The sequence below is a fragment of the Cygnus atratus genome, chromosome 11, assembly GCF_013377495.2.
Source record: "Cygnus atratus isolate AKBS03 ecotype Queensland, Australia chromosome 11, CAtr_DNAZoo_HiC_assembly, whole genome shotgun sequence".
NCBI classification, from domain to species: domain Eukaryota; kingdom Metazoa; phylum Chordata; class Aves; order Anseriformes; family Anatidae; genus Cygnus; species Cygnus atratus.
In genome coordinates, this window is record NC_066372.1 from 10657888 (window position 1) to 10680716 (window position 22829).

Here is a 22829-nt window from a genome sequence, read left to right on the forward strand (position 1 = left end):
TCTTGTGGACCGCGGGTTTCCCTGACCACTTTTTGAACACATCTAAGCCGGCAGCCTCCACAGACTCCTAGAACAATGAGATCCAGAGCTTTGTTGCCTGCTCTTCAAAGAAGTGCTTCCAAACTGTAGAGGCTTAGGCATTTCAGACGCTCCACTGCCTCCAGCTGCCCTTCTCTGTGTTTCCCACTGAAGATGCAACAGGCAGAAACGCACAGCGCAATACGTTTACACAGACATTCACGCATTGAAATTCCTTCAGCGTTACTCAATGCCCGTAGTACTTAATCAGATTAAGATTTCATCCCTCCAAAAAATTAAAACAACAACACATACTACCTGTAGCAAGCAAGAGACCAGCATGCCAACAACAACCCAGTCAAGGGCAGAGAGAATAGATAAATCCTGTCAGCCCCAAACAGCAAGCCGTGCCCTTGCTAAGGGTTTTGCCCACTCACCTGCAAAGAGTTTCTTTCACAAGCCAAAAAACCACACCACTCACTGCACTCCTGAACACAAGGAAGCACAGCAGACACTCGAAAATCCTGTTCTACTTCCCAGCACCAGCTTCTCCCATTCAGCTGGCAGCGTGCTACCATCTGCAGAGAAGTGTGGCATTTTTCAGGGACGGCAGAAGAGCTCCAGAAACCCCATTATACATTAAGGTAACCTCCTTATTACACTCATAGGATGAGTTACGAATTTCATTAGAATCAGCTGTAACAAAAAGCTGTTAAGGTGAACAGAGAGGACCAGGCAGGCAGCATACAGAGCTGGGCAGCTCTGGCACGTGCTGTACCGGGTGGATTTACCTCCTTGTGCAAAGCGAGACCGTCTCACACCCTGACAACTTCTCACAGAAGCTGGAATAACGCACTGCTTTGTACAGATGAATTTAACCTCACCCTGAATGCAAATATTACCATTCACACGCTTCGGAAATCGCACCCATATGAAGATACTTTGATTCAACTTCCACTTCCCATCTCTAATCTTCACCATAGCTGTCAATTAGAAGTGTTCATTACCAAGTAATCCCCACTACACACCACGTCATCTCTGTCCTCTTTGAAGCCTTAATACCCATCGGTGAGGATCACTTTGTACCAGCAGATCACTTGTAGGCCTTCTGAACCGCATCCAGACACGGAATTACTGCAAGCAGCAGCCGATTATCCAACACAAAAAGCTTTTCGGAGTCACTGATCCCCAAAGCTCTGTCCACCACAGAAATTCAGCCTTTACATTCTGATCTAGGCATCTATAGATGAGTGGAAAAAGTCCTTGTTGTTACAAGGTCATACCTAGCTTGCTAGAAGACTAAATTTAGCCACCTGTGCCTCAGGCAATTCTACTAGTTCTGGGAAGAAAGGATACTGGTGTTGAGCAGGGGTCCAAGGGTAAATTCCCTGGAAGACGTGACTCCATTTAATTGCAGATGATCTCAAAGCTATTAGCAGGGAGCCCAATCGCAATTCATCGAAAGAGGAGACATTTAAATACTACACAGAACTAGCATCAGGACGCCGCCGCTCCCTTTTAAGGTAGGTTTGTTCAAGTGGGGTAAACTATTACTACGTTCAGTTTTAGATTTGGTAAGAGAGGAGTTCAAGAAGGTTTAACAGATGGGGTTTCAGCACAAATGTATTTTAGAACACCTCCTTAGCAAGCATATTTCCGACTCTAACACGCCGTGCACTACAAGCGTAACGCCATGGAAGAGCTGATCAACACAGGGGTTTCTCCAAGCTTTTGTAAATGTTACCAGAGACTGACTGAACAGTTTGCGAAGACAAGCTCCAGTTTACCAAAAGGTGTCACAGCAAACAGCTTTGTGACACATTTACTAATTTTCCAAGCCAGAAAGACGGGGATGACTCAGATTCTCCAGCAGCAGCACTAGCTGCGTTGGGTCTTCGGATCAGTATCAGCAGCAAGCCCACGGAAGCATCACAGCGCTCAAGCGAGGTTCGAAGTCCCGGATCACTGCAAGCATTCGAGAGAACCTACACTCAAAATGGAAGTTAAAGAATTTGGTTTGAAGACTTCACTGAGGAATACAACTACACCGTCTGTCTCAGCGCTGACGACTTCGCAGACCCCAAAGAATCTACTTTGGTGCAAAACACTTGAACAGGAGCATTAGTTCAATCACGCTTAATAGAGCAAAATTAGGATTACTGAGATCACTGCCCCAAATCAACAAGAGCATAAGGTTTCTCGTGCTGGATGTTGAGCACGCAGGGTCCAGCTAGACACCCGTAAGTCATACTCCATTCCCTTGAGTCTTCGAGAACAGGAGGCTGCCTGAACATCCGACCTTCACCCCTGCAGCTCCTTGTACCTGAGCCCACCACTGCAGCACCCCCAGCCAGGAGGGATCCCCAGAGCCTGCCGTAGATCGCGTTGTCTCCTTGCTGTCGAAGCTCTGTTTTCTGCAGAGACCAGAAAGAACAGAACAAGTGGTTCCAGCACACCACGCCCCAAACCATAGATCTCGACAAGTGAAGGCACTCTGGCACACACAGTAACTGCTAACACAAGCGATAAAAAAAACACCGAGTACCAGTGCTGTAGCCAGTAAGTCCAGACAACAACAAAGGGCTGCGTAGTGGTTTGGAGCCTAATACCAGCTTTGAATCTCAACCACTGAATAACATAAATTTCAGCACAGACACTCTGCAGGAGCAGAACACTGCCTAACTCTGATTTACCAGCACTGGTGTTGCATCTATCACCAGTAAAACTGAAGCTTTAGCGCTGCCAACGCTGCACAGAGCTTTTTCAGGATTAGAAACCTGTCAAAACCTTTCCAAACAGAGGACAGCTGGGAAGCAATATCAGATGCCTGAGTGGCTGCAGGCCTGATCTCGGCCTCAGGAGGATGACCCAGAGAACCTGAGGACCCCCAAACCATCGAACCTGGCACCGATGCTCCGGCGCTAGCTAAGCCAGCCAAGGTAATCCACACCCAGCAAGATGAACGTGTAAACAGGGAGCAAGCACTTTCTGGCGTGGGGAAGAATCACACTGCCTGGTGGAAGCACACGGAGCATTTTGGAATTTCCTCCCAAAGCATCCAAGAAGTTGCTTAACGCAAGTGCTGCCGCAGTCCCTCCCTCCCATGGCAGAGCAGCGCGGTGCTACCTGGTGCTTCAGCCCTGCCAAAAGTGCTCTGCCGCGGAGCAACAGCAGGAGCCAGCCTCCATCAGCCTCCCGAAGGTGAGACCTTTGAAGTCTAACACACTTGAAAAGAGACAACTACAAAGTGTGCGGTCTCTGCCTCATTAAAGTAAGATGTTACAGGTTAATAAGTTTCATTTGTTCGCTCAAACTTGTTCTCTTAAGATCTAGGAAATAAAACAAAGCTGTAGAAGTCAGCCTTGTGCGTTACAAGAACAGTTAGAAGGTACCTAAGGACAGCCAGAGTAGCTAGAGCAGGGTTGCTGCGGGACTTGGAATTAAGCAACTTGTACCAAATTTCAGAGAAGCTGAATTGTTTCATTACACTTGCCAGAACTGTGACTGTCAATGGAACAACTTTATAAGCCACATTTCACAGGACTTCCCCTCATTTTTTTTTAATAGACCTAAATAAACAGAAGTCAAACCTACAAGGAATTCTGACTGACAAGGAACGAAGGCTTGAAAACCCAGCAAGACTGAGACACTGAGACTGCTACACATCAGAAACTCGCTGAAAAAACACTGTCAAAGATTAGTAACTCGATTCCTATTCCTCTCCTTGCCATGAGCAAGACTAGACATATGCAAACAAATTGCCTGTAATGTTTTTTCCTGTAGTGTGCTCTCTATTAATGTGAAAGGGAAAAAAGGCTGCATATGAATGCACCCTCTGATTTGTAACTCAGTGAATGTGCAAAGGAACAGTTTGTTTGTTATTTCTGCAAACAGGACGTTACCCTCATTACAGGTGTAACAAAGGCAAGTATTTGAGAAGAAACTCACGCAGTTTTCAACCTCATAAGCAGGCAAGATTTACTGCCACCTAAGACGATTTAAATTATGAATTGAGCTCCGCAGCAAATTGCTAAGATGGAAGTTACCGTATTCTGCAACATGAAACAAATACCTTTGAGAAATACATGCTTCAAGCAGGTCGGCTTCACAGAGTTTAAGTACATTTCTCCTACAACTTGCTTAACCTAACTTTGGCACTAAAACAGTGATTTCTCATGAACTGGGAAAAACAGGAGTTGTTCTGCAGAATACTGCTATTCCAGATATTTCTCAGCTTTATCACAAGCCACAGACTTGTCAGGACTCATCAATATACATTAAAACACATGTAGGGGACAACAACTACTCAAGATATTAATCAATTCTGTGGCCTTCTGTAACGTACCATGTGCTATATGGCCAACTCACCTTAGAAGACTACAGAAACATGACAGCTTCAGAAAAATGACTGCAGATTCAGGACTGCGAAGAAAACTTCACTTCATAAACAGCTGCAATTTTGCCAGCCTAAAGGAATGTCATAATATAATCATAAGGGAGAAAAAGAGGAGCAGGAAAGCAGAGGCAGACAGGAAAACAGTTTCTCCATCTCACAAACGAATACCTCCAATTTCTGCATTAAATGCTAAGAGGAACGCATCCACGCCATTCAATTGTCTTCCACAAAGCACAAACTGTCAGACTAATCTTCTGGGTAGAATTGCTGTCAACTCCTTAGGCTATTAAGTTATTATCCAGAAGAGATTTGCTCACAGACGAGCAAACCAAAACAGAAGATTCAGACAGGTAAGAGACACCTATCCATTTCTCAGAGCGAGCCTCTCTAAATAGATTTTAAAGGAAGAAATAACGTATGAATAGCCAGGAGAAAATGGTGGTGATCTCACCCTGATTAGTAGCGTTTCAGTGCTGGTTTTGTCGACTGCCTTATTTCTATAAGCGGCCTTTCAAAAGGTAGAAGCGTCTGATGAACCAGAAATCTAAGAGACATTCTAGCAAGGCGTTAGAATACCTCCTGCCTCTATAAGAGAAAGGTCATGGGGATTTAGTATGAAATATAACAACTAAGGAGGCACAAGTCTGAGATTTTACCTCGCCATAGCATACCCTGCAGCCTGTGCTCTCTACACCACTAGACCCCGAAGCCTCTGGTCTTCTCAGCTCTCTGCAGATCAAGACGACCACCCAACGACCATCATTTCCTCAGTGCCATGAGCCCCGCGTAGCTCCAGGTGGGGGTCTGTCCAGCAGCCACCTGTTTCTGGAGGAACACGCTCTTAAATAACGTTGGGAAGGAGCTGCTGGTCGTGGTCCACAGGAGCGAGTGCTGCTATCGTATGAGGAAGGGAAGTTTCTGGGGGCTGAGAATGGGAAGTTGATGACCAAGAGTTCTGTGACAGCATTTTAAAGAACTGCTCCCACACTCAGGCTCCGACTCATTAGGAACCGAGAAGTTTTGGGGAAAATTGGAAGAATGAGAAGTCTGAATTAATCAAAATAGCACCAGGATACTGGCACTCGAAATCAAGATTAAAGACTCCTCTGACACTTCAGCAGAGAGCCAGCAGCTAGAAGAGCACATGTCTGAGGATGATGCAGCTTTTGGGGGAAGAGAAGCTGATTCACAAGAACCTCATCTCCTCGAAAAAATCCTACTGGGATTAAGGTTAGTAATATGAAAATCAAAGCTAGAAAAAACAAAAATCAGTATGGTACAAGTGACACGACAGAGTCAGGAACAGAGAGCAATTCAGAGGTATCTGAGCAGCCGCAAACCAGGCAGCCACACCGGGCAAGTCAGAATTGTCCTAAAGAGCAGACTAAATGGACACTGGGCTAATTATATTTTATAAAATGAAGTCATGTCTCAGGAGTAGTTAAGAGTTTTTTTGTTTTTTTTTTTTTCCTCCCCTGAAGGAGTGAGAGTACATGAAAGAGGCAGCTGCTATATTTCATTAAAAAAAAAAAGTATACTAAATAAGATCCTTCACCAGAGCTCTTCAGGGAACAAAACTACCATGGAATAAAAGGAAAAGTTCTTCACATACATAAGCAACTGGTTTAAAAAAAAAAAAAAAGAATTGGGAAAGAAATGCATCACTGGTCAGTTTTGTAGCGGAGGGGACTCACCGCAGCACTCTGCTCAACTCTACTGAACTGTGCAAGGGAAGGCAATACCGAGATGACAACATTTGCTACCCTGAATAATTTAACATTATCAGTAAATAAGAGCAATGACTCTAAGGAATTGCAGTAAAACCTCAGGATACGAGTGGGTGACAGAGTCACAGCACGCCAGGAACGACGAACTTCAAATATGAAAAGCGACAGAGGGAGCTCAGGCCAACGCCCAGGACCAGGACACCAGGACTACCGCAGCGTATTCCACAAAAAACAGCAGCACCGCGGCTTTTGATCGTAATTACAGGCGCTCTGCCTGTCCCTTAGTGAAGACAATAACAGAGAATGAAATACAAATCCGTGGCACGCGGCGTTTCCGAAAGAGACACCAGCTGACGGGATGACCAGCCTCGCACCGAGTGCCATCCATCCCCTTGGCAGGAAGGCTGCGGCGCGGTCAGGAGCGATGAGAAGAGCGAGGAGAGATGTGGAAAGGAAAGTCTGAGCAGAGCAGCACAGCTCAGACAGGACAAGAGACCACCATGACAAAAAGCAGTTTCCTACAATCCCGAACGTTGTGGGGAAAACGAGGAAGGAATTTGTTCTGAATTTGCTTCTTGTCGGTTTATTATTAATTTTTTATTTATTAAACTTATTAAGTTGACAACCTTGTTCTTGTTTTTTTGTCCCTTCCTTGTGTGTGGGCTACAGGCTGAGCGTCCAGCTTTGTGCCTCCCTGCGAAAACCACGATGATTCAAAGTGAGTGGGCAGATCTGTGGAAGAGAAATGTGGAAGGGCACTAAATTCGAGTGTTATGACCTCGAAGTTCATGAACTGCTGGAATGAGGAAAAATTAGAGCATTATTTCCCCAGATTAGATCTGCCATATTTGTGTGCTCCCATCCCTGGGCATCTGCTGCTGGTTCCCAGTTAGCTGGACGCTGGGCCAGATGGATCACCGGTCTCCCCTGGAAGCCCTTTTTCAGGCATTATACAGGACTCCATCTGTTAACCTGAGGACATGCAGTAACCAGTTGTTTCAGAAGAGCTGGAAATCAGTTTAAAAGATATCCACCACAAAAAAAGGGTAAATTAGCCTACGGTAGGCAGCAACTGGCCATGGACAAGGCTGCCCTCAGCCAGCTAACAATTCCCCTCGCAGTGCTGTTCTCCAAACCTGGCTGCTAGATCAGTCTTACCTGAATACTTTGCAACAGTGACTTTGGCACAAAAAGTCGAATTATTGGCGATACAGAGAACTGGAACAGCATAAAGCCTCCTACGGAAGAGAAATATAGATGGGACAGGACAGAACAAGGTAAGGCCAGGTGCTTCAGGCTTTGCAAAAAGCTGGACTAGCAACTGGAAGCTCATTAATCCAAGGGAAAGAGGCACGGGATATACGCTTTCTGCTGTGACCTGAGAGCCACCGACCTGAATGAGTGGTGAGAGACACTGGCACAAAGGAATTATCCGTGACACCGCGCAGCATCCCCGTGAGACCTGCCCCTGCACCGCACGCCCTGCTCTGGCCAGTCACGTTCAGGGATTAGTTTAAAGAAACACGTGTGGAGCAGAGATCTGCAGCTAATCTGGAAAAAAGCAACTAGGAGGCTGGTGCAGGTGGCTTGGAAATAAGAAGCCAAGAGCAGAGCACTCTTGGAAAAGTGCTGGAGGAAAGGAGAGGTGTTTTCAAAAAGGCAACGCTGGTGCAAAGACAGGGGCACGTACCATCTGGAAATAAGTTTGCCGTAAGAATCTGAAGCGAGTTCTCCACCGTCGTGGCCAGAGGAGAGCAGAAGAGTTTTCCCACACGGAACAACGCAGCAGGAAACCCAGACTGGCCTAAACCAGGGCGGGCTTTAGGTAAGCAACTGAAAATACTCTGCTAGGGGGACTCCCAGAGCAAGCTCTCCGCAGGGCTGTGCCTCGTCTTCGCAACCCAACAGCTCTTCCAAAAAAAGAGCAACAAGGAAAAGGCACCAGCTGGGGGCTTTGCTGAGTCCAGAAAAAGCAATTTCAGGGCAAGCAGCATTTGAAGAAACACTTGTATCTAAACAGAGCACAGCTACGTATGCAAGACGCGAGTGTACGGCACCGATTTTGTCATCTGAGGGTCTAATATTTCATTAGAGTCAGCGCGCTTTTTGCCAAAAGGTTTCCGTGCCACCTGTCCTGGGGTACCACCACGCCGGCAGCAGCGACTTCAGTACCGAGAGCAGATTTTCCTGGTGGTTTCTCACTGGTGTCCTCCAAGCTTTCTAAGCACGCCTTTCTTTTTAAGCCTCGCTAAAGCAGAATTACCTTTCGCTGAACACCCCGATGTTTACGCTGGGGATCCTAACAGCCGCACCTACGCCGGCCGTCACCAAAATCCCCCACCGGCAGCACCTCCGGCAGCTCCCCAGGCCCGCCCACGGAGAAGACCTCCGCACACCCGCGCACCACGAGAGGAGCCCACAGAGTAAGAGCAGAGCTCTGCCGCCAGCAGCGCTTCCCTGCGAAGGCAGCGGCTCCGGCAGCGAGGGCCGCTCCCCAGCTCCGCAGCCTCCAGAGCCCTGAGGAGGCGACCTCCCGGCCGCCGCGGCTCAAAGGCGCTCTTTGTGCCTTCGGGACGCGGCCGGGGCAGAGCGCTGCTAACGTCTGGTACGGGCAGGGGAGGGAACAAAGCTTCCCCTTCTCCGCTCGCCCACCGCCGCGTCCAGCGGGATGCCGGGCGGGGGGCGCAGCGCACGGCCCGGCCCCAGCCGCGGGCAGGGGGGCACGGGGGGGGGGGGGGGCTCTGCGGGCGCGGATCGCGGCCGGCAGCCGGGCACCGGCACAGCCGGTCCCACCCGCGCCGGGTCACGGGTAAAGGAGAGGAGGAGAGGACCGGGGCCGGGCTCAGCCCCGCGGCTCCGCTGCGCCCGGGCCGCTCGGGGACCGGCGGCGAGCCCCGGGGCAGGGCCTGGGGGGGGTGGGGGGGAGGGGGGGGGCAGCGGGCGAGGCCGGGCCGGGCCCTGCCGGCTGCGGGCACCGCGCCCCCGAGCCCCGGCCCCGGCGCGCACAAAGGAGCCGGCGGAACGCGGGGCGGAACGCGGGGCGAGCCCGGGCCGCCCAGCCCCGGCCACCCCCTGCCCGCCCGCAGCCCCCCGGCGGCGGGGAGCCGAGCGCAGCGCTGGGGAACACCCCCCCCTCCCCGGCCTCCCCCCGGGCCCTACCTGGCGGCGGCGCGGGGCTGGGCCGGGCCGGGCCGGGCCCGCCGCTGCTCCTCCCTCCGCCGCGCTCGCCGGGGCGGGCGCTGACCCGGAAACGGCCGGCGCGGCCCGGCCCCCCCGGCGGGCGCCGCCCTATGGCAGGGAAGCGGCGGGGCCGCCCGGGCGCGCTTCCGGGCCGCGGGGGCGGCGGGCCCGGCCTGGCGACGGCGTGCGGTTGCTATGCGGAAGCGGGCGGCGGGGCCCGGCCGGCAGCGGGGGGGCAAAACAGGGAACGGGGGGGGGGGCGGGGGGGGGCAAAACAAGCGGCCCCCGCGTCTGCCCAGCTCCGGGCGGGCACGCGGGGCTCGGTCGGGCTCCCGCAGCAGCTGGCGGAGCGCCCCCGTGACGCCCGGCCCGGGGAGCCCTGCCGTTGTGGGGTGATTTGGGCAAAGAGCTGGGAGCGGGGGGAGAAAACGAGGGTGAAAGGGCGTTCTGGGGGGCGTCGCTGAAAAGCGGCTCTCCTCGTGTGCACGGCGCCAGGGTGGCACTGGGAGGCCGGCTCTCGTCCTGCCCTGACGGTAACCGTTCCACCGGAGCAGGACGCGCGGTCCCCCAGGCCTCACGTTTGCATAAATCGATAGGAACCGTGCGAGGCAGGGCGCTTTGTGCAACCCCTTTGGCGTCTGAACCCGCAGCCGCAGTTTCGGCAGCAGGGAGGCCTCGTTCGCAGGAGGAGGCAGGGAAGGCCAGCGGTGGGGTGCAGACACCACGCACGCCGTGGCACAGCCCGCTAACAGCCGTTTTCCCCTAGGGAATCAGAAAACCGCCTGCGAACGCGGGCTGCAGGCAGCTTGGCCCCAACAGCCGTGGCCCTACGGCCGCAGGGTCACACGGCAGCTGGCGGCCCCTTCCCCTCCTCTCCATCTGCCTCCTTGCCGTGGGGACGTCTGCTCCCACACCCAGTGGCCTCCTCCCCGTGCGGCCTCCTTCCAGAGGCAGAAGGTGCTTCCAGCCCGGCCCACGTCAATCAAAAAGCGCCATCTGCTCCGTCCCGCTCCCGGCACGAGGGGTCCACGGCCGTGCTGCCCAAACAAAGACAATTTTGCAGCGTAGGACCTCAAGTTCGTTGCGTTACGCCCTTTTCCTTACCTTCTAAACGTCACCCTTTCCTTTTCTCAGCACCGTTTGTGCTTTTTCAGATGCTTTTGGAGCATCCAGGAGCTCCTCCAGAAGCACGCAGGCCCTCTGCCCGGCAGCAAACCCCACCGGCCTCTCCCCATCTCCACGCTGCCCTCCTTGCTCTTTTCCCTGCCTCCCTCCGAGCCCTTTTCCCCTTCCATCCCCACATCGCCGCATCCCCAGGAGCGGCAGTGCAGAGGGAGAAGAGGAATTTGGGCCACCCCAGTGGCGACCAACCCTCTTCCTTGCTTTCTGCAGGCACAGGTTGGTTCGATGGCTCAAAACCCACCAAGGAGGTGGGACCAGCAATGAGATGAGACGATGGTGGGACCACCTAGGGGATGAGGCTGGGCCAGCACTACCCCGAGAAGGTCCTGGTGCTCCTTCTAACTGTGGCTGGGGCACCTGGACCTGTCACACGTGGGTGGGCATCCCAGTGGGGGCCCCTCAGGGCAGCTCAGCACTCATCCATGCTCTTTTGGCTGTGACGTTCTCAAGATCAGGGCTCAGAAAACCAAGCCAGACTCTGGAGAACACTGCCCACGTCAGAGATGAGAACAGGTCTGGTGGGGGAGCAGGCTCCCTCCCGTGCCGGGTTTGGGAAACCCGCAGCATTTTAGGCAGCAAAATGGGAGATTTTGGTGACACTGTTACCTGTTGTGAAATGCCAGGTCTCAGGAAACAATCAGCAGCTCCAGTCCCACATCCCGCTGCTTACACGTTCCGCACGTATCACCTACACAGATGCCGCTTTCCTACGTGCCATCAAATCTCTTCACAGCACGGACACTTTTTGGTACAGAAAAGGGCAAAATGTGTGCTGCCCTAACCACTGGCACGGCCCAGTACCTGATAGCTGGAGATGCTGCTGACATCTATTGTCAGTGTGGGGTATTTCTTTTTTGTTTTCTTTGTGGATGTTCATACGTGTGTTAATGACTTGAGATTAATAAATCAGCCAGTGCTGGGACACAGTAATTGGTTTTACATTTGCTGGCATTTCCCTGCTTGCTCCTATTTTATTAACTAAATCTTAGAACCTCCTTACGCAGGGCACTCAAGACCACTGGATTTTAGCTGTTTTTGTGTTTTCCTCCTCCCCGCCCCCCCCCCATTAAAAAAGTAGCAGCGTTCATCTGGATTTAAACAAGAGAGCATTGCTATCAAGTAATCCTTTAAACTTACAACAATTGAGAAGTGGCCTCAGGAACCTGAAACTCAAAAGTGAATACTACCTCACAGTAATAGTAGCAATAATAACACTCAATTTGCAGCTGATGGTTCTTCCTAAGAAGTTCTCTAGAAAATAGTGTTTGCCCCAAAGTGCTGGAAGTCCCACAGCATGGGGGAATCTCTGTCATGTGGTGCAGTGACACAAAGCACAGGCACACAGCCAGTTTATCCTTGTCTTGAATTTGTTTTCAACACCATACGATTTCAGCTCTTCAATGACCTGTGTGTCAGAGCAACCCAGAGGCTGTGCTACTCTTCCCCTGGGACAAACATTAGAACAACACAGTTGGTTTTTAATTCAACCTCACCTTTAACCTCTAGCAGGCCAAACAGCTTGTGAGGGGTGGGAAGGATCCTCTTTCCTCTCAGCAGGGAGAGGACAGGGCCCCTCGCACCAGCACACAGTATCCCACTCTAATTAAGTCACATCCTCTTTTGAGCTCAGAACCTTTTGCAGTAATTTATTTTTCTTTAAAATGCATGAGTACTTGGTGTCTCCCTCCAGTGAAGTGTTCTGAGGCTCTGGCCCCATCCCCAAGCCCATCTTTTCACCCCGCTGCTCCCTGGGACGTGCACACACTGTGTTTGTGTACCGGGGTGTGGTGCAAGATGTTAGCAAGTGACAACTCCCCTTACACCTCACCTTTTTTTTGTCCCATTCCAAATCCAGATTTCCCCTATTCTGAAAAAGAGGTTGTCATTAACAATTTCTAATTCAATAAAGACATGACAGATGGACTTTCAGAATGCTTCTGTGTATTAGAAAATCAGAGATCTGTGTTTTAAAAACAGAAACAGCATGATCATGCAAGTCTCAGACAAGCGAAAAGCAATTAAAAGAAGTGCAGGAGTCACTGAGGAAGTCAAGGAACCAAGGTAAAAATTAAAGCAGTGACTCATTCTGAATGCTAAGCTTCAAAAACATATATTAATTTCACAATAATTTTACCGCAATTTTCTTGTGCTCTGTAAAACTTACACTTTTGGTTCTGTTCAACAGCTGGACATAAGCCATAACAACTCTTAAGTTTAATAACAAATGTAAACAACAAATTTTTAAAAAACTATATACACATACAGAGGGCGCGATGTGTTATGGAAGTCGGGGTCAGATCACGCCTGCTCTTCTTCAGAGGACGTGCCATCTTCTGCAGGGTCCGCTGGCAGGGGGCGAGCTCTGTAAGAAGTGTTAGCAATGCAAGAGTTAGCAGGACTCGACTGGCAGCTGCTTGCAAGGCTCCAATAATGATAAAAAAAGTTGCAGAATTGAGTAAGTACAGCTCCTGCTTCTTCCAGAACACCTTGGGAGGATGTACATTGTTTTAGAAGGGGACTGAGTGTTCTCTATAGTGTTTTCAGCACCCAGTCCTAACTCAGGCAAACAAATTGCAAGTGGAAGAGGAGAAAGCTTTAGAGCACAAGCATCTTTCGTTTCTTCAAGAGGTAGGAGGCAATTAAAAGTCTTTCTGTTCATTTGCTTTGCGGGGCCTTCGAGATAATTTGGGAGAGCTTCTTACAGGGCCTCCCTAACAGCTTAGGGTTATCTGTATTTGTGAAACACTCAAGTTCTTTGAGAAGAGAACAGAGATATTGTCTTAAAGAATGTTTCACACCGTTACCTCTTTAGTCAGTAGCACTGACTACAAGTTGATCTTTGAAGTGTCAGCTAGGTAGAGCAATTGTTTCAGAAACACAGAACTTGCTGGCAGTCCCCAAAGCTTTTCTGAAACAGGGCTGACAGCTCTGGAGACTCGCACTGCTGCTGCCTTCATGCAAACACAGCCTGTCTGAGCACAGAGAATTTGCCTGAACTACCAATTACCGCACCCATTTTTAGGCACTCCTCCGAGATCGTTGGATACCGAAGCCGAGTTTCACCAGAAGAGACTGTTCATAGTGTTCATAGTGCTCATATTTCTCCGAGGACACGAAGGTATCGTGCCAGGCGCAGTTCTGCACCTCCCGCAGCTTCACCTCATCGCACACCCGCTCAGCAGGGTCCGGCCGGCTGGGTCAGAGCTCTGCAGGAGGACCAAACCCCGGCCCCGTGCAGGACACGGGTGGGTACCCACCTCCTCCTGCTGGGGTGGCGTGCCCCTGGCCCCCCTCCCTTCACAGGCCAGAGCGCTGCCGAAGGCCTCCTGTGCTTGCTGCAGCTGGTTGCTGGGCCTCTTGGCCAGGCTGAGCAGCCCCGGCGTGTCCCCAGGCAGGAGGTGGCAGCCAGCTCTCCTCAGGGCTGCCCTTCCACTGAGGCACAGCCTGGGAGCTGAGGCTAAGTGCTGCCCCACAGACAGCCACCCCCAGACTAGAGCAGCGTTAGGGCACGCTGCCCTCTGTCCCGGCTCCTCGCACTTCTGGCAGCTCAGCTCTGTCCCAGAGGCAGCATCAGCCTCTCCCGCTCTGCGGGTACTTCCCTTCCTCCCCGTCACTTAATTTAAGGGCACAATCACGCTCTCGCAGTTGTTTCCCAGTCTGTGCTTGGCTTGGAGCAATGATGCTATTGTCTCTCTGTGGGAGGTGTCTGACAGGAATCGTTATTTTTCCAAACGAAAACTTTGTTCCACCATTTTTTTTTTTAACAGTGCAAATTTGGATGAACTGACAGAGGAGAAGGAGTGACACTGCTCCCCGCTGCGACCAGCCCTGATGGCTGTGCTCAGCTGCCAGGCAGTGCCGCCAACACCAGCAAGGGAAGTTTGTTCCCATCCAAGGCACTCGCAGATGTGAAAGCCTTAGCTCCAAACAGTTTGCTGTCTGCCTACAGCATTTTTTAAAAGAAGTCAGAGAGCCACCCTGGCTGGGAGCATGGAAAGCCCCACAACGTGTCACATTTTGGTCCAAGACTGCACTTCGTTTCCAACACCAGACTTCAAGTGGTTCCCAGATGCTTGGCGGGCACACAGGCACCAGGGGGAGAACTGCTCTGCCTGAGGAAGGATAGCTCTTCATATGGCCCACCACGCGTGGAGCCCAGACACTGGGGGGTGGTTTCAGTGGAAGATTGTGCTCCAACAAGTTCGTCGTGGTCTCCCTGATGTGAAGCTCCCAGCTCTGCCCTACAGGCGTGGGCAGGCGAGGGCCTCGCTGTGCCACCTCTGTTACTTGTGTTATAAAGAAACCTCGCTGCCTTTCTGCAATGTGCCCAATGTTTCAGCAGATGTTGGTTGCAAACACACTCCCTCCCTTTCCAACAATTATTGCTCCCTTATCTAAAAGTGTTTTTATGTTCACGTTAATGCCTCTTTGCCTAATCAGGCTTTTAGTGTCGGCTTTTTTTTCTTTAATGGTGGATTAATTCCCCATTCCCTTCTATCTCCTGGTGCTGGCGCACACAGAACAGACCCATGAGCTAAGAATCATGTATTATCACTCTGTTTTGGGTGTCTTTTTGTTTGCTTTTCAAAAAGCGGACTACGGCACAAGCTGCAGAGGCCCACCTGCTGTTTATTGCGTTGCCCAAAGCAGCAAGCCCTTTGAAATGCGCGAATGGAAACATAAACACGTATATACGCATGTATACATGACAAATACATTAACAACCGCTGCCTACTGGCCGAGAGACCGATCTCTGTGTGGGCTTGGTTTTAGGGGGGCCGGGAGGGGCCCGGAACGGCAGCGCCGCGGCCGCGTTTCCGAGGGGAGCGCCCGGCCGCGCGGTGCGGCGCCGCTTCCCGTCCCCCCGCAGAAGATGGCGGCGCCCAGCCCGCTGCTGGCCTGGTGCGTCCAGCACCTGCGCGGCGACTTCGGGCTGGACGTGGGCGAGGAGGTCGTGCGGTGAGCGGCCACGGGAGCCGGCGGGGCCGTGCGGGCTCCGCTCGGCGCCCTCAACCCTTGCCGAGACCCAGCGGGCCCTTCTGCCGCTGCCAGCTGTCACTCGCGGCGCTTCTGGGTCCTCGGTCCCCCCCCGGGGTCCCCCCGCTCCCCCTCAGGTCCCCCCGCTCGTCCCTTGGTCCCCTTCGGCTTCCTCGGTTTGTCCTTCGGTCCTCCTGGGTTTTCTCCCCATTTCCCCTCAGCCTCTGCGGGCCGACGCAAGCGGGAAATATTGTGCCTCGGGTTGTTCTTGCTTTTGGCGTGCCTTGAGATGTGAGGGCACCGGGAGGTGGCAGGGAGGGGGGAGGGGGGTTATGCTGGCTCCGTGTGGATAACCAGGAGCTTGTCGTTGGTTTATTTTTATTTATTTATTTTGTGTGTGTTGTACGAGAAGAAGCAATGTCTGAGTGAGAGTTTTTTAGTATTTGGCAGAAAGGGCAGTGGGAATGTCAGTTTGCCCAGGAAAGGGGGAAGAAAGATAGCTTGTTCCCCCCTCCCATTTTTTTTTTCAGGGAAAGCCATAAGGAATTTCCCCAAGTGTCTGTCTCAGTATTTCTTTTAGAAAACCTTTTCCTTACCATAAACTATGCAGAAACCTGTTACAAAGAGGGGAGATGCATATGGAACTAGTAGAACTTACAGGATCAGGCTGCCGGTTTCCTCAGAACCAAGGCCCCCTTACCCATTTCTCTGCATCCTGCCTCCTTGCAGCTACATCTTGTCAATAACAAACGAGGATGAGATCCGGGAGTACGTCGTTGACCTCCTCCAGGGGACCGAGGGGAAGAAGGGTCGGTTTGTAGAAGAACTGCTGTCCAGGTGGCGGAAATCCTCACAGCTGCCTTCTGAGCCCTTACCAGCGTATCGGAAAAAGGATGGTGAGTGGTATGGGGAGGGAGGAATTGCAAAATCAAGTGAGCTTGCCTCAGTTATTCTGTTTATAGGGAATTATTTGCCGTGAATGCCAGTGGCCGATCCTATTTGTGAAGTCAGTTTTCATTCCCCAACTGGACGCAGGAGGTCAGGGACGTATTCCTCTTGCTGTCAGTTCCCAAGCCTTTCTTTGTGCTTACGGACTTTTCCAGAGACTTCAGAAGTGCCTCGGGCTGGAGACCAGGCGAAAAAGGGGAAACGCAAAGGCCGGAACAAACAGGAAACACCTGCGTATGTGGAGCCAAGCGCACATGTGGAGGAAGTAAAAACTCCCCTCGACCTGGCCAAGGTGGGTGCAGCTGGTACATGAGCACCAGCCTTGTGGGGCGGCGCGTCCCAGTGGGTGGTGAGGGGCGGCCACTCCGGTGCAGCGGCTCGATTCGAAGCTGACTGCAATCTGGACAGGTAGCGCTCATACTGTGTGCGTCTGTCTGTATGCGTCTGTATGCGTCTGTGTGTCTTTCACTGCCACGGGGCAGAGAAAAGACCTGGAGAGGGCGAGAGTGGAGTTCTGAAGGTTGTGGAGTTAAAGAATCCATCACGTGGGTGAAACGTTCCTTCTTCCTCAATTTAAAACTTGCCAGTCATACCAAATAAAGCTCCAATTGACAACTGACACATTTCTGGCTGCCAGGCTCCTGCTGCTGTAGAGAGGAGGCCTTGACTGTCAGGCGGAGGAACCTGAGAGCTGAGGCTGGGTTTGGTTTGGCAGTCCGGCTTGGCTGTTTCCCTCCTGAGACGCTGTTCGATTCCGTGGACAAATGGTTTGAAGTGTGCATAAAATCCAACAAAAGAACTTGCAAAATATGAGAATCCTGCTGTTTTGAGGCAGCACAAACCCATGCGGCAAGTGTTCATTGCCTTTCCTTTTGTTAGTTAACACATTTTGTAGCAGACTTGTTTTCCGTTCAACAGAACTGTTTCTGAGCGTAAGCACATCAAATGTGGTGATCTCTGAGGTCAAATATTGTGGTAGTTGCCCAGGCTGAGTTTTTGGATTTTATTTCTTCTATAGTGGGCTTTGACCCAGAGCGTTACAGCTACTTGCTGGGAACCCAAGCTCCTTCCTTAGGTGGATCCAGCTGGAGAGCTGCGCTCCTGCTCTGTAGTGAATGCAGCAGATCACCGCGTCGCTGCCTGAAGCGTAGGAGTGTGCTCTGTGGAAATAAGTGTGTGGAAGCGCGCTGCGTTGGACTTGCGTTGTTAGATTTGCAGTGAGACTTAGTGTCCTTTGTGCCGCAAATGTCAAGCGCGTTGCACATCCCAAAGCTGAATCCTGTGATTTATCCAGGTGCAACCCTGCCACGAAGTTGTGGAGCATCATCCAAATCCTAAAAGCCAGGGCTGCACCTGAATAAATAGTGGAACTTAGTTATGTTTTTAAACTGATGTTTTTGTAGTGGGGGAAGTGCAAGTGCTTAAAATGTTTGTAGAGGTTAAAAAAAAAATAACTTTTTTTGGAACTGTGCAGTTAAAAATGGACATTGATGTGCCGTTTCCTTGCAGTTATCTTTCAATTTAGTAAAAATGCTGAGAACGCTCTGTCAAGGTTTGCTAACCAGGGTTGCTTTATCTGCTTATGTTTCTTCTGAGTAGTAGTGTTTGGATCTGGCAGTGGCAACAAAGCCAATTGGGCAGAGCTGGAGGAACTGGAAACGCGTTGTCTCCTTGTCTCTAAACTAGTAGCGTGGCTGAGAGCGGGGCGTGGAGGAAGCTGGTGAAAGCAGTCAGGACAAAAGGTGTCCTAATGCCACAGCTCGGCGCCGTCGCTGGGAAAAGTGACGTGGGAGCTAGAGGCTGGGTCAGGGAGCGGGGTGATCCTTGAGCGTGCAGCAAGGAGGGAGGGAGTTGTTGTTCAGGGGTGAAAGAAAACAGGCGTTCTGGATCCTAGAAATCCTCTTTACTATCACTGAGAGAGGCAAAGAGATGCTGTGCTTGAGCTGCGAGAGAATTCTCAAGTGTCATAGATAGGGCAAGTAAAGGCTAGAGAGTGCATTTATGCACTGAAATAGGCAAGGGTAATAAGTCCTGGTTTTTCTTGGTCATGGCTAGTGTGTAATTCTTGGTTGAAACCAGCCTCAACTAGTGTTACGAGATGGGTTTGTGCCTGGAGTCTGTTGGGCTTATTTTCAAAGCATCTGGTTTTAAGTATTGCCAGAAAAAAACAGCATCAGGATTGATGTGGCTTTGTTCTGTCCCTCTGGAATGATTTCTGCGCTGGATTAACTCCTCCAGACCTATTCGCTTTTCAGCTGGTACCTGCTGGAGACGTCAGGTGGGTGGGGGAGTGATTTGTTTCTTTGATCAAGATGGAAAGGCTGAGGGAGAAAATAGAGAATTCCACTGTCAGGTTATTAATTCAGCCATCGTCTAAAGTATCTTACTTCATCTCTGATCAGGATTTCTCTATTTCAGCCTAATCCAAAACCCATATGCGTGGTCCCTGATTGAAACTCAGAGCAGTGAATTATAGCATCACTGATGCCAAGTCATGAATGAGGAGAAGACTTTACATTGCAGCTAAAAACTCAAACGTGCTGGGCATGGCAAACCTCTGCTCCAGTGGCTGTGCTGGGCGGAAAACACAAACAATTCTTGCTGATGAACTGGCTGCGAGGGAAGAGGTCCCATCTGCCAACAGCAGCTCTGTTTCTGGGGACAGGCACACGCAGGACTTCACAGTTACAAAGAGGGGGTTGCTGTAATCTAAATAGCCCGTGAGAGTGCGTGTCTGGGAGTAGCTGAGCTGCTGTTTGAAGCTGTTAAATACCAGAGGGTTGATAACGCCAGGCCAGAGGACGGACGGCACACCTGCCATCCAGGCCCAAGCAATTTCAGCTTTCAGAGGCAGCAAAGAGATCAAATGGGCCTGCAACGTCCTCATGTCCTTGCTTTGCTAAGAGCCCTTGGACCGCTTCTGGCGGGTCTAAGGTTGCCTTTCAGTTGTCTTGATGTGAATCTGGGGAAGTTTCATTCCATTTAGGCAGAATAATGATTATCTGAGTCTCCCCAGCCTGCTCAGGTGTCAATGCTTGTCTCTTTGCTGCTGGTATTACAGTCTGAATATAGTTTGTTCATTTTATTTTTGCTTCTCAGGCACAGGAGAACAGCACTGGAGTCAGCAGCAGCAACAATTCCTGTAAGAAAAAGGCCAAATATGTCAGCCTGTATACCAAGGAAGGGCAAGACAGGCTGGCTGTCCTGATCCCTGGCCGTCACGCCTGCGAGTGCCTGGGCCAGAAGCACAAGCTCATCAACAACTGCTTGGTTTGCGGGCGCATTGTCTGCGAGCAGGAGGGCTCCGGACCCTGCTTGTTTTGTGGCTCGCTGGTTAGTATTCAGGTGTTTTGTTTTTTTTATTTGCCATGCTGGAATGCAGCGGGGTTTGCTCAGGGTTTGGAAATGGCGTGGGGCTGAATTAGCCTCTCCTCTCAGATCAAAGCTCCCTTAGCAAAGCGCTCGAAAATCTGAAGCTGTGCAGGAAATAACCTGTTCCATCTCCTTCCAGGGGAAGAAGAACCGTTGTGGTTTTAAGTCACTTTTGTGTTGGTTTTATGATGTGCGGCTTCAGAGAGCGGAGAGGTTGCCCTTATAATTTGCATCGCTTTGAAGCTTGCCTGATTTATGGCAGTCTCCTGTGCAGCAGTGCCCAAAACGCATGTGAGACTTCAGCCGCTTCCTGGGCGCAGCCATGCTAGGCTTGTAAGGGAGAGAAGACATGGCCAGGGTAACGTGCCGTTTCCTTCAGCACTTGTGCTGTGTGCGTCATTTGGGATGTCTCTTGTGTCCTGTATTGTGAGAAGGGGGGCCAGGTAATGACTACAGGCTCAGTAAGGTTAATTTCAGCAGAGAGGAAATGTTGGTTGGATGAAGAAAACATTAGAAATCAGATTTGTTGCTCTTTTCAAAGATCTGTTTAACTCCTAGCGGTCAACCAAGAGAAAGGACCCATGAGTTAAGCATTGTTTATCTGCTCAGGGAAGCTCGGAGTGCATTTCTTGTCCTTTGAGAGACCCTGGCAGTGTGTCTGTCCACAGAACCAATTAAAGGCAGGCTGTACAGATTTCAGGGATTGTTTGTAGTAAAGAGCAAGCTTTCAGGATTCTGCCCACGTAGATGATGCAGAAGGAGGAAAGGCATGGGCTATGTTGGCCACCTTAAACAGCTTTCTTTGAACAGTTGCCCCAAGCTCTGATGCTGGTCATGCATGCAGTGTCCTTCCTAGCCTTTTTTGTTGTTGTTTTTTCCCCTTAGGTATGCACTAAAGAAGAGCAGGACATTCTTCAGCGGGACTCAAACAAGAGCCAGAAGCTGCTGAAGAAGCTGATGGCAGGTTAGTAGCAAGCTGTAAAGTAATAAATCCAATCCCTTGTGCAGCAGCAGGAGCCCTGCTGTGCTTCGCTCTGCTACTTGTTGGACTTGCCTTGATGTGAAGGAACGAGCGTCTGTGTCTTGGTGTATAAGGTGTTTAGATCTGTTCACCTGAGTTATAAAGAACTGCCAGCAAAATCTAAGGGAAATGTTTTCTCGTGAGCTGGCACCTTAATGTTTCTCGGGGACATAAATTGCCAGGACAGGCTGTGAGCTGTGTTTGCTTCAGGCTTCACTGAGCCACTTGCCCCCATTGCTGCGGGGTGTACAAGGGTAGCGGGGATGTTGGCTCGTTGTAGCCGCTCGGCAGCATCTCTGGACTTCAGCGGAGGCGATAAGTGCAAGTGTCAGATGGCAGCGCGTAATGTCCTTACCCGGAGGCCCCAAGGCTGCTTGGTAGGCATTCCTGAATCAATCATATGAACTGGATCGCTGCAGCAGTCCTTGAAAATTAGGATAAGTCCCATGTGGAATGTGTGCTGTGGAAGATGAAGTGCTGCTATCTGATTTGCTGGGTCTAGAGAGGTGTTGGTTAATATTTTCTAATGGCTTTTCTCATCTAACACTTATCTTGGGAGCTAAAAATAAGAACAGTCAAGGAAAGCAAAAGGAAATAATACTCAGTCTCCCAGTGAAGACCTGTGCGTTACGGGGATGTTTGTCTGAGTTTAGTTGAAATATAGCCAAGGTCACAGTGTTCTTGGTTGAAAAATAAACTTTGCTGAGGAACTGGGGAAGTATTTACTTTGTGTCTCGGTGTCAATTTCTGAGTAGAGCTGCAGGAGGTCCTGTAAGTCCTTGGGAATAATAGCTGGTCAGAGTCGGTCTGTTTATAATCTTCCTGTAGAGATCCTGTTGTACTTCAGGATCCCGCTTTGTTACGTATTTTATTGGCCTCCACTTCTGCTGTGCTGGGTCTTGCTTTGTTACGTTATCTGTGTAGGTGAAGGCTGAAATGTGGATAGCTGTTTGGCTCAGGAGTGGAAAAATGGGGATTGGTGGAGATAGAGGAATACAGGCCTTTTTGTTTCCCTGAAATAAAGGTGTTGCGCTGCGTGTTGCTTCTGTGAAATACGTTGGCTTGTTCCATTGTGGCTGTGAGGCAGACCTTCTCTCCTTTTGTTTGTTTGGTTGGGTTTTGGCTCCTTGTCAAAAATGGTAAGAAATAAGAGGTCATTGCTGGGAATATATTTCTTCCTCTAACAATAGCTGGTCTCAAAAACCTGCTGAGGTATATTGGGGGAGGATTTCATTTGTGAGAAGCTCATACAGCAGCAGATGCAAGGCTTGCTCTGTGCACAACTAGCATTTGGCAGCGATCTATTGTGGCCAAGAGTCTCTTTGTAGCAGTAACAATGCTTAGGAGGTAATTTGGCCTGTGGTTGACAATGGGCAAAGTTTGCATTGACCAAATTGTTAGGGAAAGGCTAACAGAGAATCAAATGCTAAGATTTTCTCTCTAAGCACTGCCTTGACATTGTCACTAGCATTTAAGTGCTTTCTCCTCTTTGGAGGAAGGAGTCTCTGAAAAGGGGCTAGAGGGAAAATCAAAACCTGGTTTAGAAAGGTGCCAATCCCAGTGCCTCTTTTCGCTCCCTGAATGGCATTTGTTTTAGGGGGCATTTCTGCAGCCAGCCCCACCAAGACCAGGCTTTAAACAACTGTCCTGTCCCTGAATATTGAATTGTGATTTATTTTTTTCTCTCAGGTGCTGAAAGTTCAGGGAATTTGGATGCCATAAGCAAAGACTTACTGCCTCGGCAAGAAGCTAGACTCAAAGCAGGACTGGAAATGGCTGTGAAACACAAAGACAAGTTGTTGGAATTTGACAGGACAAGGTAAGGTACTAGCTGTGACTATAGTGAAATAAATTATCTGGCAGGCAAAGCTGCCTCTAACAGAAATGTTACGGAGTTCCTTCCGTAATGTAAAACCTGGGCAGTAGCTACCAACACCTTAACGTTGGACTTTGGTGTTCACATTCACTGAAACAAGAGTGAGCCCCTGAAATGTGTCCTGTTTGGATG

At 50.5% G+C, this 22829-nt stretch overlaps 2 protein-coding genes across 3 annotated transcripts in view; one reads left to right on the plus strand and one right to left on the minus strand.

The window, feature by feature from the left end:
- The window catches only part of CSNK1G1 (casein kinase 1 gamma 1), an 88880-nt gene extending 79475 nt beyond the window's left edge, over positions 1–9405 (minus strand). Inside the window, exon 1 of the mRNA XM_035566663.2 lies at positions 9301–9405. The gene's annotated coding sequence lies outside the window, so the exon portion shown is untranslated. The remainder of the gene's footprint in view (positions 1–9300) is intronic.
- A 5903-nt stretch (positions 9406–15308) lies between these two features.
- TRIP4 (thyroid hormone receptor interactor 4) overlaps positions 15309–22829 on the plus strand; it is a 32367-nt gene continuing 24846 nt past the window's right edge. The window contains exons 1-6 of one of the 2 annotated variants that reach the window (XM_035566744.1): positions 15309–15462; positions 16210–16376; positions 16584–16720; positions 19528–19761; positions 20686–20764; positions 22511–22640. In XM_035566744.1, coding sequence (XP_035422637.1) covers positions 15377–15462; positions 16210–16376; positions 16584–16720; positions 19528–19761; positions 20686–20764; positions 22511–22640 — 833 coding nt within the window. In that variant the 5' untranslated portion in view covers positions 15309–15376. The remainder of the gene's footprint in view (positions 15463–16209; positions 16377–16583; positions 16721–19527; positions 19762–20685; positions 20765–22510; positions 22641–22829) is intronic. The other variant, XR_007708727.1, reaches the window with a different exon arrangement.